This window comes from Hyla sarda, chromosome 10 (genome assembly GCF_029499605.1).
Source record: "Hyla sarda isolate aHylSar1 chromosome 10, aHylSar1.hap1, whole genome shotgun sequence".
NCBI classification, from domain to species: Eukaryota; Metazoa; Chordata; class Amphibia; order Anura; family Hylidae; genus Hyla; species Hyla sarda.
In genome coordinates this window covers 120135747-120158123 of record NC_079198.1, presented here as the reverse complement: position 1 = coordinate 120158123, position 22377 = coordinate 120135747, and the positions used below count along the sequence as shown (strand labels likewise).

Below are 22377 nucleotides of genomic sequence, written 5' to 3'. Positions count from 1 at the left end.
CGTTTCGTAATCCCTTGTGTCAGTTCAGTGTCAGCCCTGGTGTGACCCGTCCTATACTGTGACATAAGAGCTTACGGGATAAGGGCATTAACCTTTATGTGCCCTGGTCACCTCGGCATACATGGCTTTTAGAATAAATACTTTTACCATGGAAATCAGAATTTACTCTTCATCGTCTCTGAGCATTGCTTTGTCCTCAGTATATCAAAATGATTTATTGGGTATCGCATACCGCAAACATGTCCCCATTTACAGCTGTCCCCAGTACATGTATTCTTTCCAGTCTCTTCTATACGACCTGTCTCTCCATCTGTAGGATTACGAAAGCAAACTGCTGGCTCTGCAGAAGCAAGTGGAGACTAGGTCATTGACTGCTGAGACCACCGAGGAAGAGGATGAAGAGGAAGAGGAGGGTAAGCTTCCAGATAGAAAATGTCATTGTGGGTGGGGTGGATGTTTCTTTTATTGTCCCAGCAACTCCAGAGCCCATTAAAATGATGGGGACTGAGCTGCAATACCAGGCACTGCCATATGGGGTGCTATGGGTATGAGAATGTGAATAGTCCGTGATTCAAGCAGCTGGACAAGTGTAATTTCAAAGGCCTATTCTAGTTTTTTCTAACCAGGGTGCCTGCAGCTGTTGCAAAACAACAACTTCCAGCATGCCCGGACAGCCAAAGGCTGTCCGGGCATGCTGGAAGTTGTAGTTTTGCAACAGCTGCAGGCACACTTTTTTGGAAACACTGGTCTATTCCAAAGAAAACCTTTTGTAGAAGGTGCAGAGGTTACTGACTAATTCCTAACTTCAGGGCATCCATAGGCCCACATCTATGACATTTTCTTACTTTAGCTACAAGTTATGTCTATTGTTCAGTTTTGTCCCGGATTTCTGATCTGTGACAGCATATAGATGGTTAAAGGGGTTACTTACCAACAATACATGTCATAGGTTATGGGAGAAACGAATAGTCCCTGTCACTCCATTCAGATGGAAGCCTTGGGAACCCCCAATTTCAAGATTGCTGGTGTCTTAGCATTTGGACCCCCAGTGAGAATACATTTGTACTTTATGTATGCTGGATAGAGGTTAGATGTTAGTGGGACATCACCTTTAAAGGGGAACTGACAGCGGTGTCACCTGCTCTAACTTATCGGTGCTGTCTTTTAGTGTGGGTGATGCTGATCAAAATGATGTTTGCCATATTTTTCTAGGTGCAGCTGTTCCCGAAATAATTATCAATATCCTTATATGTAAATGAGGCTCTTGGTGCACTCAGGGCGTTCCCTTGCCCCTCGGTGCACTGGTTGTTCTTCTCGGTCGGTCTCTGATTCACACCCCCCGCTAAATATTTATACTCTCTTTTGCACATAGCTGCAATAAGCTGAGATATGCGCGTGCGCACACAGATCTCCAGCAAAGCCCGGCCCGTGCACATGTCGAAACTCAGCACGTTTCGGTTGCACCTACATGCATATGTGGGAGATTATGAATATTCATTAGGGGCCGAGAAGAAGAACCTGTGCATCTCTGGCTAGGGAACGCCCCGAGTGCCCCAAGAGCCTTATTTACATATTAGCATTTTTAGCTGGATATCCATACATGTATTTTAGCTATATATATATACACACACACCATTTTGATCAGCGTCACCTCCATTAACAAACAGCACCAGCAGGTTAATGCAGGGGGCGCTGCTGTCAGTCTAGTTGTGGCAGCCAGCCTACAGCATTTTGTTATTCAGTGGAATTTATCCAAGTCTGTATGCAGAAGTTCCCTCTAGTGGTGGTTTTTAGAAAGCAAGAATTTATCATTTTGCTCTATGGCTGTGTAAAGGGGAAAAACTGTGATTTTAAAGGGGATAAGAAGTCTGATTGCGGGAGTTTTGGCTCTGGAGACCCCCGTGATCTCCCTGCTACACCCGGCGTTCGTTTAGAGCGTCGGGTGCAGCACCAAAGGCTCATGATTTCCCAGCCATGCCCTGCTTGTGATGTCATGGCCACGCCCCCTCAATGCAGGTATATGGGAGGAGGTGTGATGGCAGTCACGCCCCCTCCCATAGACTTGCATTCAGGGGGCATGGCAGTGACATCACGAGCGGGGCGTGATAGTGACGTGACGAGCCTCCACCCTGCATCGCCAGTCATCTGGCATGGGGCGAAGTTCGCTCCGTGCACCAGATCTCTGGGGTGCCACAGCCAAGATTGTGGGGGTCCCCAGCGGCGGGATCCCCGCGATCAGGCATGTTATCTCCTATCCTTTGGATAGGGGATAAGGTGTCTAGAGGTGGAGTACCCCTTTAAGCTCTGTTATTAAAAAAAAAAAAAGTAATGGACCTCTTACTGCTAGAAAGATATGTTATGAAATTATTTAACCATTAGTATGCCGGCACGGATCAACAAATCTAATATTTAGTTATACATTCTGTAGTCACATACATAATAAAAAAAAACATTTAATGTTACAAGTGGCCACTTGTATTGTCTACTACTACAGGGGTAAACATAGGGCCGAGGTAACATGCCCATAGGCTTTAGGGGGTCCTGCACCTTAACTGGCCCTCCTATATTTTGGCCAGCTGTCATCTGTTCTGGGCAGTGTCGTCATGCTTGTTGATGCCCATTGGCTCTAACTGTGTGCACTTTTAACTCTTTGTAGTACCCTGGACACAGCATGAGTTTGAACTTGCCCAGTGGGCATTTAAGAAGTGGAAGCACCACCAGTTCACATCTCTACGGGACCTGCTGTGGGGAAATGCAGTGTACCTGAAAGAAGCCAACGCCATCAGTGTGGAGCTAAAGAAGAAGGTGAGGAACTTGTCTGTTCTTTATACATTTCATTAGCAATGAGTGCCGAGGAGGGGAGACATGTAATCCTGAAACCTGCTTGGCACATATTATGGTGTGGAGAAAATAATACAAGATCATGGCTGTTAGGGCATACTGGGAGTTGTGGTTCCCAACAGCTGGAAAACCACCAGTTGCTTACCGTTGATCTAATACAGTTTTTCCAAACCAGTGTGCCTCCAGCTGTTGCAAAACTACAATTCCATGCATGCCCGGACAGCCAAAGCTGTTTTGCAACAGCTGGAGGCGCACACTGATCTAGTATATTTCTCTTGTTGCATTTGGCACCCATTGTAGTCCATGTTAGTCCATAATCACTGTCTATCTGAGCATCTTACCAGCGATCCAAACAAAGTGACCACCTCGGTAGATATTGCTTATGCTTGTTCTGGGTGGATCATGTGAATCATATACCCATCGCCCAGTGCAGGGAAAAGGGATCTATTCTGGGGTTTAACCATTTGTTCTCTTCCTTCCCATTAGGTGCAGTTCCAGTTTGTGCTGCTGACAGATACCCTGTATTCTCCACTTCCACCGGAGCTGCTGCCTCCTGATTCCGAGAAGATTGGCGAAGATGAACCCTTCCCCCGTACGGTGGTGGCTGTGGAAGTCCAGGACTTGAAAAATGGGGCCACACACTACTGGTCAATGGAAAAGCTCAGGTAAGTTTGATCTGATAATACTTACAGGGAACCCTGTCAGAAGCTTTATGCTGCCTGAAATACAGACAGCATGAAACTGGGACAGGCTCCCTCATTGCAGTTGTAAACAATGGACATGGTGATCTATTCGTTCATGCAATGATTGGATCGATCACATGATGTATCCAGATCATTGCTTCCTTACCTGTCCACACTTTTGTGTTTGGCAGTGTTTCCCAACCAGGGTGCCTCCAGCTGTTGCAAAAATACAACTCCCAGCATGCCCGGACAGCCAACGGCTGTCCGGGCATGCTGGGAGTTGTAGTTTTGCAACATCTGGAGGCACGCTGTTTGTAAAACACTGCACTAGCTTTCTGTTTTAGGGTGCGTTCACACTGAGGAATAGGAGCAGCCAACGGCTGTCCGGGCATGCTGGGAGTTGTAGTTTTGCAACATCTGGAGGCACGCTGTTTGTAAAACACTGCACTAGCTTTCTGTTTTAGGGTGCGTTCACACTGAGGATTAGGAGAAGCCAACGGCTGTCCGGGCATGCTGGGAGTTGTAGTTTTGCAACAGCTGGAGGCACGCTGTTTGTAAAACACTGCACTAGCTTTCTGTTTTAGGGTGCGTTCACACTGATGAATAGGAACAGCCAATGGCTGTCCGGGCATGCTGGGAGTTGTAGTTTTGCAACAGCTGGAGGCACACTGTTTGTAAAACACTGCACTAGCATTCTGTTTTAGGGTGCGTTCACACTGAGGAATAGGAACGGCCAACGGCTGTCCGGGCATGCTGGGAGTTGTAGTTTTGCAACAGCTGGAGGCACGCTGTTTGTAAAACACTGCACTAGCTTTCTGTTTTAGGGTGCGTTCACACTGAGGAATAGGAACAGCCAACGGCTGTCCGGGCATGCTGGGAGTTGTAGTTTTGCAATAGTTGGAAGCGCCCTGGTTGGGAGACAATGGTGTGGTGACATGGATACATCACACGCTTGCCGTCATATTTCAACATATGAACATGTAGATTTCCATGTATATTGTTTACACCAGAGCACCTCCAGCTGATGCAAAACTACAACTTCCAGCATGCCCAGAAAGCCAAAGGCTGTCCGGGCAAGCTGGGAGCTGTAGTTTTGCAACAGGGTGGACGCACACTGGTTTGGAAACACTGGTTTACACACTGCACGCCACCAAGTCTCTAAGTATGCACAATAATGTCTTCTATTCACTGACAGCAAACTGATCTTTTGAACAACACGGAATAAACTGTGACCATTACTCCCATCATCCAGAATGGTGCATACAACCATCTTTCTTTTCCTCCCATAGGATGCGTCTAGAACAGATGCGAGAGATGTACGACCGAGCAGGAGAAATGGCCTCTAACGTCCAAGACGAACCCGACGCAGTAATGAGCGGCGGTGACCCGTTCTACGATCGCTTCCATTGGTTCAAACTCGTCGGCAGGTAGGAATTATTTCTCTGCGTTTTCTCCAGCCACACAAAGGGGGAGATTTATCAAAACCTGTTTAGAGGAAAAAGTTGCCAAGTTGCCCATAGCAACCAATCAGATCACTTTCACTTTCATTTTTCAGAGGCCTTTTCAAAAATGAAAGAAACAATCTGACTGGTTGCTATGGGCAACTCGGCAACTTTTCCTCTGGACAAGTTTTGATAAATCCTCCTCCCCCCCCCCCCCCCCAAGGTCTCCATGACATTGTTATACCTGACAGTAATCAGTAAGGTGGCGTGATGTCACCAAAATCTCTCAGTAGTGCAGCCTCAGGTTTTGGGCCTGTGAATTCACACGATCAGATCTTGGCCTAGAAATTAAATATTTAAAAACTTTTTTTTCACATTTTAGCATATAGGAAAAAATATTATAATAATGGCGCGCAGAAGAAGAAAGTGGTGTTTTTTGTAGCTTCACCCAGTCTGGTTCTTATGGGAAGCACCACTGGATTTTCTTGTTTTATACATTGTCCTTACTGCATTACTATCAGCTTCTGTAACCTAATTTTTGCTAATGTTCTTATAATATATGTTTTTTTATTCTATTTTATAAGTGCAATATGCATTTTGCACACCACCTCCCCCCCATGCTATTTTTGGATTTATTTTGCACCTTACTTGTCCCTTATTGCCCCATACTGACCCTCCTACCCTTCCCCTCCCAGTCCTGCTCTCCTTCATTTTGCTATATGCTTTGTTTTACTGGTTGATCTATGGAGTTTACAATCCCGCCGCCCTCCCCCTTTTTTCTTTTGTGCCTTTGGGTTGTGATAACAAACTCTCCCATTGCAAATATCTAGTTCTCCCATATTCCACGGCTGCGTCAACGAGCGGCTGGCGGACCGCACCCCATCCCCCACCTTCTCCACAGCCGATTCCGACATCACCGAGCTGGCGGACGAGCAGCAGGGCCAGATGGAAGATTTCGATGATGAGCCCTTTGTGGATGACACCGGCTCAGATGTGGGGAATGAGGAAGGATCTGATCTCTTCAGCGATGGCCATGATCCGTTTTATGACCGCTCCCCATGGTTCATTTTAGTAGGAAGGTTGGTGAGGTTGTTGCAAGGAATTGGGTTGGAAAGGACAAGTTCTTAACATTAACCCCACATTCTGTGTATAAATGACAAAAATGAAGACCATAGACCAGTGTTTCCCAACCAGTGTGCCTCCAGCTGTTGCAAAACTACAACTCCCAGCATGCCCGGACAGCCGAAGGCTGTCCGGGCATGCTGGGAGTTGTAGTTTTGCAACAGCTGGGGGCACAGTGGTTGGGAAACACTGCCATAGACATATGAATATTAGGATTGTGGGCTTAACCTGCAGCAGGAGTACCCTGTAGTGACATCCCCTATTTTTGGTTAACAGCGTAGTCATTGACTACAATAAATAATATTCTCCCTGAATAATATTCCATAATAGTGAGAGATTCTATTTACAATAGGAATCGGTGTAATGTTGTATCAGAGTGGAAGAAATGGACACAATGACGAGACCAAATGACTTCCTGAGGTGCCAGAAGTATAAGACCCACCCCCCTGACTCTTTGCAAGAGCACTTCCTGTTTCTTAAGTGTCAGGGTTAGTTGTACGTGTCACGTGACCAAAGTCAGCTCTCCTCATTAGCTGAAAGGACTCCTAGAAGGGAGAGGGGCATAAAGGACAATGATGTTTCCCACTCCCTGACTGGCACTATGGGAAATCATTGTGATTAAGATAGTTTTGAAAACAAAACCTACAGAAATTAGCTGTAAACGCAAGTTTTTTTTTAACCGTTTCTGGCCTTCCCCTCTGCAGTGGGTATATGGTATATGTGAGAACTTGTCCTTTCCATCCATTGTCAGACACAGAAATGCTAAGGACGCGTGGGAGGACCATCACCCAATTTTCATTCATTTTTCTTTTTTCTTTTTTTTTTCAATAAAAAAGAAAAACAAAGCATATTTTCTTTTTCTTTTATTTTCCTTTTTAATTTGGTTTGTAGTTTGTTTTGTGTTGCCATTACCTCACCAACCTCGCTGCTAATACTCTGTTCCCTTCCTCCTGTCCCTGGCTGTGGATGAGGGGCGTACCAGACTGGAGAATAAGGAACCCCCGATTTTAAGGGTTCTGTTATTTTGACTCCTTTATTGTTGGACAATTTGGTATCTTCAAGTCACTATATCTCAAAGGCTTGGCACACAGATTGGCTGCCTAAATTACTGACATACCATTGATTTTATTTATTTATTTATTTTTAAAGATTTAAGGGGTACTCCGGTGGCAAACAAAAAATTTTCATATAAACTGGCTCCAGAAAGTGAAACAGATTAGTTATTTTCTGCCTGACCACAGTGCTCTCTGCTGACACCTCTGTCCATGTCAGGAACTGTCCAGAGTAGGAGGAAATCCCCATAGCAAACCTCTCCTGCTCTGGACAGTTCCTGACTCGGACAGAGGTGTTATCAGAGAGCACTGTGGTCAGACTGGAAAGAACAACACCACTTCCTCTGGAGCATACAGCAGCTAAGTACTGGAAGGATTAAGATTTTTTAATAGAAGTAATGTAAAAATCTGTTTAACTTTCTGGCACCAGTTGATTTGAATTTTTTTTTTCACTGAAGTACCCCTTTAAGGGCTCGTTCACACTGCGCACCTACTAAATGTCAGCTAGCAGCGGGAGCCACTGCCGGACATGCGCTGTCTCATAGATGGAAATGCAGTCCAACAGAATTTTACCCAAAGAATAAACATTTTTTGGGTGTACGTCCATTCCGCAGTATGCACCGAGCAGCAGAATCCCATTGAAAACTTTGCTGCCAGTAAAATTCCGCTAGTATAATGTCTGCCGTGTGAGCGAGCCCTTCCTTTAAACTAGTAGCAGAATACAGTAGATATTGTACCAGCAGGGACATGCTGGGAGCTGTAGTCTCACAGGTCTACGCCAATGTTTCCCCAAGCAGTGTATTTTCAGCTGTTGCAAAACTACAACTCCCAACATCCTTTGGTGTATAACTACTTTATATCTTCCAAAGTTCTGCAACGTCCAGCTCTCCCTCTGCAGCGCCGAGCGTCTCGGACCGGAAGAGACCAATTCCAGGCAAGATAGAACAAAACAGAATGGTCCAGAGCTTGTGTCGGTGAATTGACGAGGATTTATTAAGCAGATTCAAAGACGGGTACAAACCAGGTGACGCGTTTCGGCTGCTAGTCCACAGCCTTAGTCATACAGACGTATGTATGACTAAGGCTGTGAACTAGCAGCCGAAACGCGTCACCTGGTCTGTACCTGTCTTTGAATCTGCTTAATAAATATTCGTGAATTCACCGACACAAGCGCTGGACCATTCTGTTTTGTTCTATACTTCATATCTTGATACTCAAAGAGATGGCAGCAGCAGTATACAGATAGAGCTGGAGGATAGGTGAAGAACTACTATTTATCCTGATCCCATAAAGATAACAGCAGTAGAATGCAGATAGAGCTGGGGGAGATGTATAACTTCTATATATATTTTGATCCCATAGAGATAGCAGTATACAGATAAGGCTGGGGGGAGGTAAGGAACTACTAGATATTTTGATCCCATAGAGATAGCAGCAGCAGTATACAGATAAAGCTGGTGTGGGGGTAGGAGGTGTATAATTACTATATATTCTGATCCTACAGAGATAGCTGCTGCAGTATACAGATAGAGCTGGAGAGAAAGTGTATAACCATTATATATCCTGATCCCCTAGAGATAACAGAGGTAGTATACAGATTGAGCTGCAGGGGAGTGTATATATATCCCTGATCCCATAGACATGGCAAATTCAGCTGGAAGTGGACTGAACGGTGCTGGGAGCGATCTGGTAGGTGATTTTGTTGTCTTGTAACTTACAGGAAGTCGGACCCAGAGCTGACATCCTGTTCTGACCATTAAGCACTTAAAGATTCAGGGAGTCAGACTGGTGATCGATCACATGACCAAGTTACAGTAAGGAAACTGATAGATGCAGCTGTCCTGTAATAAATCGCAGTAAGGCTTATAATGGTGATGTGCATGATATGGGCTAAAAAATAAATAAAAAAACAAAATTCTTCAACACATTCCACTTTAATTCTAAAGAGTGGATACTACTTTATTCATACTGTATAATAGCAATATGACAAAATAACTTTCTGTATTCCCTTCCCCTTGGTATCACAGGGTTGATCAAGCGGAAATTCAGAAGTGTGAATGGGAGTGCGGAATCCCATAGAAGTCTATGGGCTTTAATTTAAAGCAGAATTCCGCATGCGGAAATTCTGCCGTGTTAATAAACCCTTAGGCCAGCTGTAAATTTGCTGCATATCTGTGATTATAGGACTGCAGGTGAACCTGCTGCATACATAGCTCAGAGATACAGTGGGGATCAAAAGTTTGGGCACCCCGGGTAAAAATTTGTATTAATGTGCATAAAGAAGCCAAGGAAAGATGGAAAAATCTCCAAAAGGCATCAAATTACAGATTAGACATTCTTATAATATGTCAACAAAATTTAGATTTTATTTCCATCATTTACACTTTCAAAATAACAGAAAACAAAAAAATGGCATCTGCAAAAGTTTGGGCACCCTGCAGAGTTAATATCTTGTACTGCCCCCTTTGGCAAGTAGCACAGCTTGTAAACGCTTTTTGTAGCCAGCCGAGAGTCTTTCAATTCTTGTTTGAGGTATCTTTGCCCATTCTTCCTTACAAAAGTCTTCCAGTTCTTTGAGATTTCTGGGCTGTCTGTCACGCATTGTTCTTTTAAGGTCTATCCATAGATTTTCAATTATGTTGAGGTCAGGAGATTGTGAAGGACATGGCAAAACCTTCAGTTTACGCCTCTTGATGTAATCCCCCGTGGATTTCGAGGTGTGTTTAGGATCATTATCCATTTGTAGAAGCCATCGAATCTTTAACTTCAGCTTTTTCACAGATGGCATCAAGTTAGCATCCAAAATTTGCTGAAATTTTATTGAATTAATTTTTCCTTGTACTCGTGAGATGTTCCCTGTGCCACTGGCTGCAATACAACCCCAAAGCATGATTGATCCACCTCCATGCTTAACAGTTGGACAGAGGTTCTTTTCATTAAATTCTGCTCCCCTTCTTCTCCAAGCGTACCTTTGCTCATTCCGGCCAAAAAGTTAAATTTTAACCTAATCGGTCCACAGAACTTGTTTCCAAAATGCATCAGGCTTGTTTATATGTTCATTTGCAAAGTTCAAACGCTGATTTTTGTGGTGAGGACGTAGAAGAGGTTTTCTTCTGATGACTCTTCCATGAAGACCATATTTGTATAAGTATCTCTTTATAGTGGAATAGTGTACCACAACTCCAGTGTCTGCCAGATCTTTCTGGAGGGATTGTGCAGTCAAACGTGGGTTTTGAATTGTTTTTCTCACAATCCTGTGAGCTGTTCAGTCTGATATTTTTCTTGGGCTTCCAGATCTTGCTTTCACTTCCACTGTTCCTGATGACTGCCATTTCTTAATTACATTCCGAACAGAGGATATTGACATCTGAAAATGTTTTGCTATCTTCTTATAGCCTTCTCCAGCTTTGTGAGCGTCAACTATTTTCAGTTTCAGATTTCTAGACAACTGCTTAGAAGAACCCATGGTGCTGATTGTTGGGGCAAGGTCAGATGAGTCTGGGCATTTAAAACCTTTGAGATTGACATCACCTGGTCTTCCCAGATGATGATTGAGAACAATCCATGACACTGGCAGGTCTCAGCTTTGCAAAGGGGGCAGTGCATGCTATAAACTCTGCAGGGTGCCCAAACTTTTGCAGACGCCATTTTTTTGTTTTCTGTTATTATGAAAGTGTAAATGATGGAAATAAAACCTAAATTTTGTTGACATAATATAAGAATGACTAATCTGTAATTTGATGCCTTTTGGAGATTTTTCCATCTTTCCTTGGCTTCTTTATGCACATTAATACAAATTTTTACCTCGGGTGCCCAAACTTTTCATCCCCACTGTATATCATACTGCACACACAATAAGACTTTTAAGACTTTTTCATCGTAACTTCCCAATATACTTTGTTTTAATTCTTTACTATTTAAGGAGGCACTGTCATTACGAAAAACTTTTTATATGTTCTAGTACTACTGATAAGATGACTTTTTTAAATATACAGTTATTTAAAAAAATCTAAAAAATAAAAATGAACATAGCCGCCACTAGGGATCATCTATCTTTATGCAGACAGACTACACTGTATTTTGCAGCATACTGGATACCTGCCATAAAGTGTGATGGCATCCAGTATAGGAGATCACCACTGCACCACTACAGCCTTCAGCTGTTCCTAAACTACAAATCCCATAATGGAAGTTGTAGTTTTGCAACAGCTGGGGGTACAATCTTTGTAAAATTCTGTGTTAGAGCTTTGTATTCTCCAGCTGTGTGCCTCCAGCTTTTGCAAAACTACAGACAAAGGATGTGTGGGGGCATGCTGAGAGTTGTAGTTTTGCAACAGCTAAAGGCAACACTGCTCTACCACAGTGCTTTATAAACACTGCAGCTCCAGCTGTTGTAAAACTACAACTCCCAGCATGCTTCAACAGCCAAAGCTTTCTCTGACTCCTGAATGACAAGGAAGCTGATCAGACATTCAGGGGTGTGTGAAAGCTGAATGACACACATAATGACAGCTATGTTGATTAGTATCCAGCTTTACTAGGAACAGATAGAAAATGTATGCATAAAAATTACTGTGTAGTGATTTGCAGACTACCAGGCTGTTCCCAGACTCAGAGCAGATGAATCATCACAGTGAGGGACAGAGATGGGCATGCCCCCTCCACAGGGCAAGAACACAAAGCAAGTGAGCAAGATATAAATGCTATTTGTTCAGGATATATATGCCCTAGACACATAAAAAATTATATGTACATGACCAGGATAAGTTACTGAGTAACATATCTCTACTTTTTTTTATGGGGGGGAGGGGGGTTGGGCACTATGTGAGGTACGCTTTAAGATCCCTGCTTGCTTCTACTGAATAGAAACCCATCTTGTCCTAAACCTATTTGAAGCGCAAAGTATATGAGAAATTTTCAAATCTTTTTCTTATAGAATGAAGGGAGCTATAGAGAATAGACTATTGATGTGACAGTGTGCAGGATCCTCTCATTTCTAGATTCCCATTGGGGTTTGTCCCTGATTTACATGGCAGATTCGTGCCCCTCTCCCCCTCTGGGCAGCCCTCCTTCCTAGAGACATCTGAGGTCTGGAACACAATCTTTTTTTTTTTTCTGTTGTTTTCTTAAGATTTTATTTGCAGCTACTTACTTTACTTTGTGTTTGTAGTGACTATAATATGGCTTATTAATCCTGGTTTATGCTTTTGGTTCAGATTATGTTTGTAACCCTATGTTTACTTTTATTTTGGTTTATTTCCGTTCTGATCCCTGTAACCCCCCCGCCTGATGAGCATGGATTGATGGTGTATGATAGTGACCAGCAGTGTCTAGTCATGGCGTCCATCATATGGTGCTGTCTTTATCATATCTGTTACTCATGATATCTGGGTGGATGCATTCGATGTCTTCTGAGGTCCGGATAGAGAGAAATGATTGTTGAATAGGCATCATATCTCTGTGAATCTATGTAATACAATGCCCCTGTGGTTTCTCTTGCAGAGCATTTGTCTATCTAAGTAACCTGCTCTTCCCAGTCCCCCTGGTCCATCGGGTGGCCATTGTGAGTGAGAAGGGGGATGTACGAGGGTTCCTGCGGGTTGCAGTGCAAGCAATTGCTGGTAAGTACCTGTTGCCTGTGTATGTATGTATGTGTGTACCCTGTGTATGTATGTCTGTACCCTGTGTATGTATGTGTGTACCCTGTGTATTTATGTGTGTACCCTGTGTATGTATGTGTGTACCCTGTGTATTTATGTCTGTACACTGTGTATGTATGTGTGTCCCGTGTGTATGTATGTGTGTCCCGTGTGTATGTATGTGTGTACCGTGTGTATGTATGTGTGCACCCTGTGTATGTATGTGTGCACCCTGTGTATGTATGTGTGCACCCTGTGTATGTATGTGTGCACCCTGTGTATGTATGTCTGTACCCTGTGTATGTAGGGGTGTACCCTGTGTATGTAGGTGTGTACCCTGTGTATTTATGTGTGTACCCTGTGTATGTATGTGTGCACCCTGTGTATGTATGTGTGCACCCTGTGTATGTATGTGTGCACCCTGTGTATGTATGTGTGCACCCTGTGTATGTATGTGTGCACAATGTGTATGTATGTGTGCACACTGTGTATGTATGTGTGCACGCTGTGTATATATGTGTGCACCATGTGTATGTATGTCTGTACACTGTGTGTGTGTATGTATGTGTGCACCCTGTGTATGTATGTCTGTACACTGTGTATGTATGTGTGTACTGTGTGTATTTATGTGTGCACACTGTGCATGTATGTCTGTACCCTGTGTATGTATGTGTGCACACTGTGCATGTATGTCTGTACCCTGTGTATGTATGTGTGCACCCTGTGTATGTATGTGTGCACCCTGTGTATGTATGTGTGCACCCTGTGTATGTATGTGTGCACCCTGTGTATGTAGGGGTGTACCCTGTGTATGTATGTGTGCACCCTGTGTATGTATGTGTGTACTGTGTGTATGTATGTGTGCACCCTGTGTATGTATGTCTGCATCCTGTGTATGTATGTGTGCACCCTGTGTATGTATGCGTGCACACTGTGTATGTATGTGTGTACCGTGTGTATGTATGTGTGTACCCTGTGTATGTATGTGTGTACCCTGTGTATGTATGTGTGTACCGTGTGTATGTATGTGTGTACCCTGTGTATGTATGTGTGTACCCTGTGTATGTATGTGTGTACCCTGTGTATGTATGTGTGTACCCTGTGTATGTATGTGTGTACCCTGTGTATGTATGTGTGTACCCTGTGTATGTATGTGTGTACCCTGTGTATGTGTGTGTGTGCACCCTGTGTGTGTATGTGTGTACCCTGTGTATGTATGTGTGTACCCTGTGTATGTATGTGTGTACCGTGTGTATGTATGTGTGTACCGTGTGTATGTATGTGTGTACCCTGTGTATGTATGTGTGTACCGTGTGTATGTATGTGTGCACCCTGTGTATGTATGTGTGCACCCTGTGTATGTATGTGTGCACCCTGTGTATGTATGTGTGTACCCTGTGTATGTATGTGTACCCTGTGTATGTATGTGTGTACCCTGTGTATGTGTGTGTGTACCCTGTGTGTGTATGTGTGTACCCTGTGTGTGTATGTGTGTACCCTGTGTATGTATGTGTGTACCCTGTGTATGTATGTGTGTACCCTGTGTATGTATGTGTGCACCCTGTGTATGTATGTGTGCACCCTGTGTATGTATGTGTGCACCCTGTGTATGTATGTGTGCACCCTGTGTATGTATGTGTGCACCCTGTGTATGTATGTGTGTACTGTGTGTATGCATGCACCATGCTGTCACACCATACCTAATCGAGCATATCTGAGCTGGCTGTTTATTGACCATGTACCAGTCTGAGTAAATCAGTACTCAGCAATAGAAGGAGGAATCCCATCATTTCGATGCCATGTCGCCACAGATTTGTGGTGGGAGCAGAACAGGTTTTCAGGACCCTCCATAACCCTCCATAATTTTCTTTACTCAACTTATCATAAAATTATTTTCTTCCTCCCATTTTTCTCCCCTCTTTTTAGGTGATGAAGAAGCACCAGATTATGGATCCGGCATCCGACAGTCAGGAACAGCCAAGATCTCATTTGACAATGATTACTTCAATAAGGTAATTCACCAAAGAAGAGTGCGCATGTGCAACAGTGCAGTAAAGCATTTACCACTGTGGATTCTATACAGAGATACAGGGCTACATAGATTCTTATGGACTACTAAAGGAGTTTTCCAGGACTTTTCTTTTCCTTAGGCCATCAGTTGGGGTCTGACTCCCGGCATAACCACCAGTCAGCTGATTTAAGTGGCGGTGGCCCTCGTGCCAGTACTGCAGCCTCTTCATTTACAACAAGGCACAGCTCCGTACATTTGGCAGCAGCTGCACCTAGTGTCACAGCTTGTCCCATTCACTTCAATTTAATGAGCGGTAATACCAGGTACAGCCACTACTAAAGGTGTGGAGCTATGCCTTGTAGGGAGTGAGGAGGCCACATTGTAGCCCTTCCGTGTTCACGCCCACCCCCTTGTGACTTCACGCCCCTCCCCTCAATGAAAGTCTATGGGAAGGGGGCCCAACGGCCGTCACGCTCCCTCCCATAGACTTGCATTGAGAGGGTGGGACATGACGTCGCGGGATGTCACAAGGGGGCGGGCGTGAACACGGAACACTCAGTGTTCGGAACATTGAGTTCCAAACGCTGGGGAGCGGAGTAACCCTTTAAAGGGTTACTCCGCCCCTAGACATCTTATACGCTGTCCAAAGTCTGTGGTTCTGCGGCACCCCAGACATCCGATTCACAGAGCCAACTTCGCGGAGGCTCGTGAAGTGACATCCACGCCCCCTCAATGCAAGTCTATGGGAGGGGGCGTGACGCCCCCTCCCATAGACTTGCATTGAGGGGGCGTGGATGTCACGTCACGAGCCTCCGTGAAACCTCCGAGCGTGGCCGCGATCAGACATCTTATCCCCTAGGGGACAAAATGTCTAGGGGCAGAGTATCCCTTTAACCCCTTAAGGACCAAGGACGTATGAGTACGTCCTTGGTCCCGCTCCCGTGATATAATGCGGGGTCCCACGGTGACCCCGCATCATATCACGGCGGGCCCGGCCACTAATAGTGCGCGGCACTGATCGCGGTGCCGCGCACTATTAACCCTTTAGCCGCGCGCTCAAAGCTGAGATCCAGGCATGAGCAGTCAAGCGGCAGAATCATCGATCACTGGTTTCCTATGAGAAACCGGTGATCAATGATGAAGATCAGTGTGTGCAGTGTTATAGGTCCCTATGGGAGCTATAACACTGCAAAAAAAGTGAATAAAGATCATTTAACCCCTTCCCTATTAAAAGTTTGAATCACCCCCCTTTTCCCATAAAAAAAACACAGTGTAAATAAAAATAAACATATATGGTATCACCGCGTGCGGAAATGTCCGAATTACAAAAATATATTGTTAATCAAACCGCACGGTCGATGGCGTGCGCGCAAAAAAATTCCAAAGTCCAAAGTAGTGCATTTTTGGTCACTTTTTATATCATGAAAAAATGAATAAAAAACGATCAATAAGTCCTATCAATGCAAAAATGGTACCGCTAAAAACTTCAGATCACGGCGCAAAAAAATGAGCCCTCATACTGCCCCATACGCGGAAAAATAAAAAAGTTATAGGGGTCAGAAGATGACAATTTTAAACGTATTAATTTTCCTGCATGTAGTTATGATTTTTTCCAGAAGTCCGACAAAATCAAACCTATATAAGTAGGGTATCATTTTAATCGTATGGACCTACAGAATAAAGATAAGGTGTATATTTTTACCGTAAAATGTACTACGTAGAAACGGAAGCCCCCAAAAGTTACAAAACGGCGGGGTTTTTTTTCAATTTTGTCGCACAATGATTTTTTTTTCCGTTTCACCCTAGATTTTTGGGCAAAATGACTGACGTCATTACAAAGTAGAATTGGTGGCGCAATAAATAAGCAATCATATGGATTTTTAGGTGCAAAATTGAAAGAGTTATGATTTTTTAAAGGCAAGGAGCAAAAAACGAAAATGCAAAAACAGAAACCCCCCCGGTCCTTAATGGGTTAAATTACATTAGGTTTACCATAGATGCATATAGTATGTCTGCTCTGATACATTATAACTTACCTTACAGAATGACATCTCAACCACTGTCCTCACTCGCTCTGGGCTGTCTCTGGAAGAACTGCGTATCGTAGAGGGACAGGGTCAGAACTCAGAGATGAACACTCCTATGGAGGAAGTCAACCGGCTGGCTGAAATGGGTAAGTGTGTGAGAATCCGGAGTCAGGTCACCTCCTTAGTGGCCATTTCTTATACTTGCCTCTAATCCTGTAGACATGAAATCAGGCAGCCTTCTGGATGGCAAGATGATGATGGAAGGGTTTTCCGAAGATATAGGAGAATATCTGAAGATTGGAAGTGTCTTCACCTTCCGGGTCACTGTACTACAAGCCAGCGGCATCCCCCCGGAGTACGCCGATATCTTCTGTCAGTTCAAGTACGTTCTCATTCAGAGGGACTGGGTGTTATTCATTGTATTCCCTTCTGTGAGCAGACATGGTGTGGACTGTGCCCGTGCACATAGAAGTAACTATAAATATCATGTTGTGCTATGCTCCGCCATTGTGTTGCAGCTTTTTACATCGGCACGATGAGGCCTTCTCCACAGAACCCCTTAAGAACAACGGACGTGGGAACCCCCTGGGCTTCTACCATGTACAGAATGTAAGTGACCCCAGACCACAGAGTTGTGCCTTGTATGAATAATAAGGCCCTCACCACTATTTATACTTACGTGACGTTGCTTTCTGTTTTTTTTTTTTACAGATTGCAGTAGAAGTTACTGAATCTTTTATAGAATATATCAAAACCAAGCCCATTGTGTTTGAAGTGTTCGGACATTATCAGCAGTACCAGCTACATTCCCAGGGCCAGGACCTCAGGTAGGAATCAATATATATATATATATATATATATATATATATATACACACACACATATATACATAAACACATATATATATATACACTCATATATATATATATATATACACTCATATGTGTGTGTGTATATATATATTTATATATATATATATATTCACACTTAATACATGTCTTCTGGATGGATTCTAACACATTCCTTAATATTACAGCCCAGCACAGCCTTCCCGCCGCTATTTCCCTCCTCCAATGCCCCTCTCTAAACCTGGTAAGTACACATAGCACCCGTCATAGGATGCCCTCAGGTAGTGTAGTTGCAGAGGACGCACTTTCAGACACTTGACGTCATGTTTTGCCCCCTTAGTGTTCACATTGATGATGGCCGCTCTGCATGCTTGTCATACATTAACTTCTCATTTTTTATTTTCCTTTGCTGCATGATGACTTTTTTTCCCCCTGGTTTGATCCCTTCACTTCCCCTTCTCCGTTGCTTTTGTTCTTTTCCTTTCTTTTTTTTTTTTTTACCACATTTGCTTTATGGTAGCTGGAGAGAGGCGGATAAATTTGGTGAGGTACCTCATGTCCAGCTATGTCAGTGTGCCAGTGTTGGACACGCTATCTGAGCACGCTCATGCAATTTCTGCCACAATGCAAGACAGGGCCGAACAGCTGTCCTTTCTCTATCTGCCAATACCTACCAGCCTGCCGGAGAGGGCTCCTAAAAGAGATGGTTAGTAGTAGAGGTCTCAGTCATGTAGCTGTGCAGCCCTCAGGTTCTCTAGGTTTTCTCTGTAGATCTTTTCCTTACATTGGACACAGGGCCTTTACTCATGCCCGGCATTTTCATTACAGTTCCAGCCACCAAACTAAATCCTCTAAGCAAGCAGAGTATTGGACAGAGCGTCAGCAAATACGACCTGTTGGTTTGGTTTGAGATCAGTGAACTGGAGCCTACAGGAGAGTAAGTCTGATAATAACATATATTCATATCTTAGAAGTATATATCCTCCTGTGTGTGTGTGTGTGTGTGTGTGTGTGTGTATATATATATAAAAGAAGGAAGATCAGGGCAGCACTCCAATGGTGTGAAAAAAAGATAAAATTTATTCCATCAAAACAATGTGCAAAACAGCAGCGACGTTTCGATCCTCTCCAGGATCTTTTTCAAGCTGGTGAGGAGAGGATCGAAACGTCGCTGCTGTTTTGCACATTGTTTTGATGGAATAAATTTTATCTTTTTTTCACACCATTGGAGTGCTGCCCTGATCTTCCTTCTTTTACATTTGGATGGATCGTTGGACTTGATCCTTTTACAGGTTGCCTGCACCTTTTCTTACAAATCGTTTGGACTTTTTGAGTGCTGTTGCCCCTTTGTTTTTTATATATATATATATATATATATATATATATACAGTGACCCCTCGACCTACGATGGCCCCAACATACGATCAATTGAACATATGATGGCTTCTCAGAGGCAGCATATGATGCTTTTGTATGTCGGGGCCATCGCATAAACGGCTATCCGGCAGCGCAGACTGCTTCAGCTGCCACCGGATAGCCGTTTACGGTGCCCCGTGTGGTCCGCTGACGATCACTTACCTGTCCTCGGGGCTCCGGCGCGTCCTCTTCGGGCTCCCCTGCATTGTCGGTGCTCTCCATCGACGTCATCACGTCGCCGCGCACACTGTCCCGTCATCCAATAGGAGCGGCGTGCGTAGCGACGTGATGGCGGCGAGGGAGAGCGAGGATGCCGGGGAAGCAGAGGCCTTGCCAGAGCGTCGGGGACGCGGCGACAGCGATGGACGGCGACGAGCGGTGACGGTCCGGAGCGGCGGGGACAGGTGAGTACAACTTCCTCTAACAGTGGTCTACAACCTGCGGACCTCCAGATGTTGCAAAACTGTAGTTTTGCAACATCTGGAGGTCTGCAGGTTGTAGACCACTGTTCTATACTTTACATTGCACGGATCCCTCAACATACGATGGTTTCAACAAACGATGGTCCATTTGGAACGGATTACCATTGTATGTTGAGGGACCACTGTATATGTATAATTAATTTTTATTTTTTATATAAGTGTATATATATATTTATTTTATATATAGTATGTATGTGTATATATATATATATATATATATATATATATAGTATATAATATATTTTATATAAGTGTATTTATATGTGTGTGTGTGTATGTATGTATGTATGTATATATATATATATATATATATATATATATATATATATATATATATTAATGTGTTCACCATTCTGTGCTGCTGTCATCCCAGGTACATTCCAGCTGTTGTCGACCACTCCGGAGGTCAGTCCTGTCAGGGAACCTTCCTGCTACACCAGGTATGTGCTAACAAGACAGAATATTTAGGTTAGATATACAGGAGAATAAACATATTATTTTTTCAGATTTAGTAGTAGGCTTGAGATAAAGCTTATTTACATAGATTATCGCAAAATGGCGGTGTACTGAAAAATTTCGGCAGATTTTAATGTCCTTTCGTAGCTGCAAGGCTCCAACCCTGCAACTTAAAGGGATAGTCTGGCAATTAACTTCTTTTCAAAAACTTGTCATGGAAGAGCTGATTAAGGAGCTGCAATGTTAAATTGGTGCTGCATCTTAACTGTGGATCATAAAGTGATGGCATATCCTAGCAATATGCCATTACGTTTTGATTTCAGAATACCCCTTTAAGGTCAGTTCATTTGAACTGTAGGGGGGGAGGGGGGGCAGATTTTGGAGCCAAAATAAAAATGCTAAGGTTTAAAGCAACATTTCTGCTGACCTCTTTAACAGTTTTTCCTAACTAGTGTGCCTCCAGCTGTTTCAAAACAACAACTCCCAGCATGCTGGGAGTTTTAGTTTTGCAACAGCTGCAGGTACACTCATTGGGAAACACTGCTCTATTATATCAAAGCTTTTTAAAACTGCAGTGCAGGAGGAGGTGTACCCCATTATCTCTATCATGACCGCAGTGTTTATCGTGACAGGGGATCCAGCGCAGGATCACACTGACTATTATACACGAGAAAGGAAATGAGCTGCACTGGAAGGATGTACGAGAGCTGGTGGTCGGTGAGTGTCAACAAAAATATTGAGGCATTCTTTTGTGATAGTTGTTGTCCACAGAGAATAAATCACTATAAACATGTAAATTCCTAGAATTTTCTTTTTCTAGTCTGTAAAATTAGGAAGCATCAAAATGCCAAACAGCACTCCTAGTGGTCAGTCATCCAAAAGCCTGTTATAGCGGCTCACCTTGTGCCACACTAACCTGTGTGTCTCCTGTCCGTCTAGGGAGAGTACGTAACAAAGCAGAGGTGGATGAAGCAGCTGCTGACGTGGTTCTTTCGCTGAATATAATCTCTGCCAAATACCTCAAAAATCACAGCAGCAGCAGGTAATGTCCTGGATCTACAGAGCCAAAGAATTCTGAGCTGGAGTCTATTAAACTATTAAATCTGTGTATTTATGGCTTTGCTTTCATTCTTCATTTTACTATATGATTTGATTTGCTGTTCATTTTTTTATTTTATTATTTATTTTTTTATTTTATCCTCCCTGCTAATCCCTTCTTTCTTGGCTCCCGGGTCCCCCCTTTAAGTTTTTGTACCCCTGACTGTCTCTGTCACTAATGGCAGCTTCTTCTTCTGTGTCTTTCAGGCTGTTTCTTGATAAGGATATGCCTAGGTATTTTATGCTTTGCTTTTTCCTTTTATCCCCCCCCCGCACATAAAGATTCTCAGACCTCGTACAGAATACTTTATGTCCCCCACCCCCTCTGCACCCCCGGCTTTACTCCCCCCCCGCCTCACCTCGCCTAGCGCTTTTATAGTAACTAGACTGTTCTGTTGTGTAGACTGCAGTATTCAAGCAGCGTTTTTATGGGACACTATTGTGATTTCTCATAAATTATAAAAAAGAAAAAAATAATAATAATAATTATTTTTAAAAAAAAAATAATAATAATAATTATTATTATTATTTTAAAAAAAAAATAATAATAATAAATATATAAACTTTTTCCAAGTTTTACTTAGGGTTTTGCATTGGACCCCCCACTGTGTCTAATACACCTTTGCACTTCATATTGGGCATTGCTCTTCATGATAGTGTCCCTGTAGGAGTAGATGCACACAGGACCTCAGTGTCCATTCCTATGGGCAGATTGTGCATCATTTGCTCACCGGGAATATTTCTCAGCCAACTGTGCCTGTTGTCTTATAAAGAAGAAAGGAAAATTGACCATTCATTCTTATAATAGGCCCCGCACACAGATATGATATCATATGATGACAGCTGATGATCATTGTGCACCTTGGTAGATTAGGGAGCATCAATATGTGAAACAGCACTCCTAGTGGTCAGTCATCCAAAAGCAGAATAGTGGTGTTTCCCAATGAAAATTAGGTATTAGAATTGTACTGTAGTCTCCAACTGTTGCAAAACTCCAACTCCCAGCATGCCTGGACAGCCGTTGGCTGTCCAGGCATGCTGGGAGTTGGAGTTTTGCCATAGCTTGGAAATCGCTGTATTAGAAGAACCCCTAATTCCATAGCAATACATAGTCTGCTAATATTCAGTGTAGTACCCAGCACAGTCACTCTAGTCTCGTCAGTGTCGCCGTGTGTCTTTGTGCTGTGTGTTTTGGAGTCTGTTCTGTGTTGGTTTTGGGATGTGTCATGGTTGCAGATAACTTATGTCATTCATCCCACC

At 43.5% G+C, this 22377-nt stretch overlaps 1 protein-coding gene across 14 annotated transcripts in view; it reads left to right on the top strand.

The window, feature by feature from the left end:
• Positions 1–22377, top strand: part of KIF1B (kinesin family member 1B) — a 213454-nt gene that overhangs the window by 177453 nt on the left and 13624 nt on the right. For 6 of the 14 annotated variants that reach the window (XM_056543028.1, XM_056543026.1, XM_056543034.1 and 3 more), the window contains 17 exons: positions 317–413; positions 2657–2805; positions 3328–3506; positions 4814–4951; positions 5797–6045; positions 12643–12761; positions 14706–14791; positions 16834–16963; positions 17037–17199; positions 17336–17426; positions 17529–17644; positions 17854–17909; positions 18494–18602; positions 19937–20003; positions 20652–20736; positions 20959–21061; positions 21325–21351. In XM_056543028.1, the coding sequence (XP_056399003.1) occupies positions 317–413; positions 2657–2805; positions 3328–3506; positions 4814–4951; positions 5797–6045; positions 12643–12761; positions 14706–14791; positions 16834–16963; positions 17037–17199; positions 17336–17426; positions 17529–17644; positions 17854–17909; positions 18494–18602; positions 19937–20003; positions 20652–20736; positions 20959–21061; positions 21325–21351 (1964 nt within the window). The remainder of the gene's footprint in view (positions 1–316; positions 414–2656; positions 2806–3327; positions 3507–4813; positions 4952–5796; positions 6046–12642; positions 12762–14705; positions 14792–16833; positions 16964–17036; positions 17200–17335; positions 17427–17528; positions 17645–17853; positions 17910–18493; positions 18603–19936; positions 20004–20651; positions 20737–20958; positions 21062–21324; positions 21352–22377) is intronic. The other 8 variants (XM_056543031.1, XM_056543029.1, XM_056543036.1 and 5 more) reach the window with 3 other exon arrangements.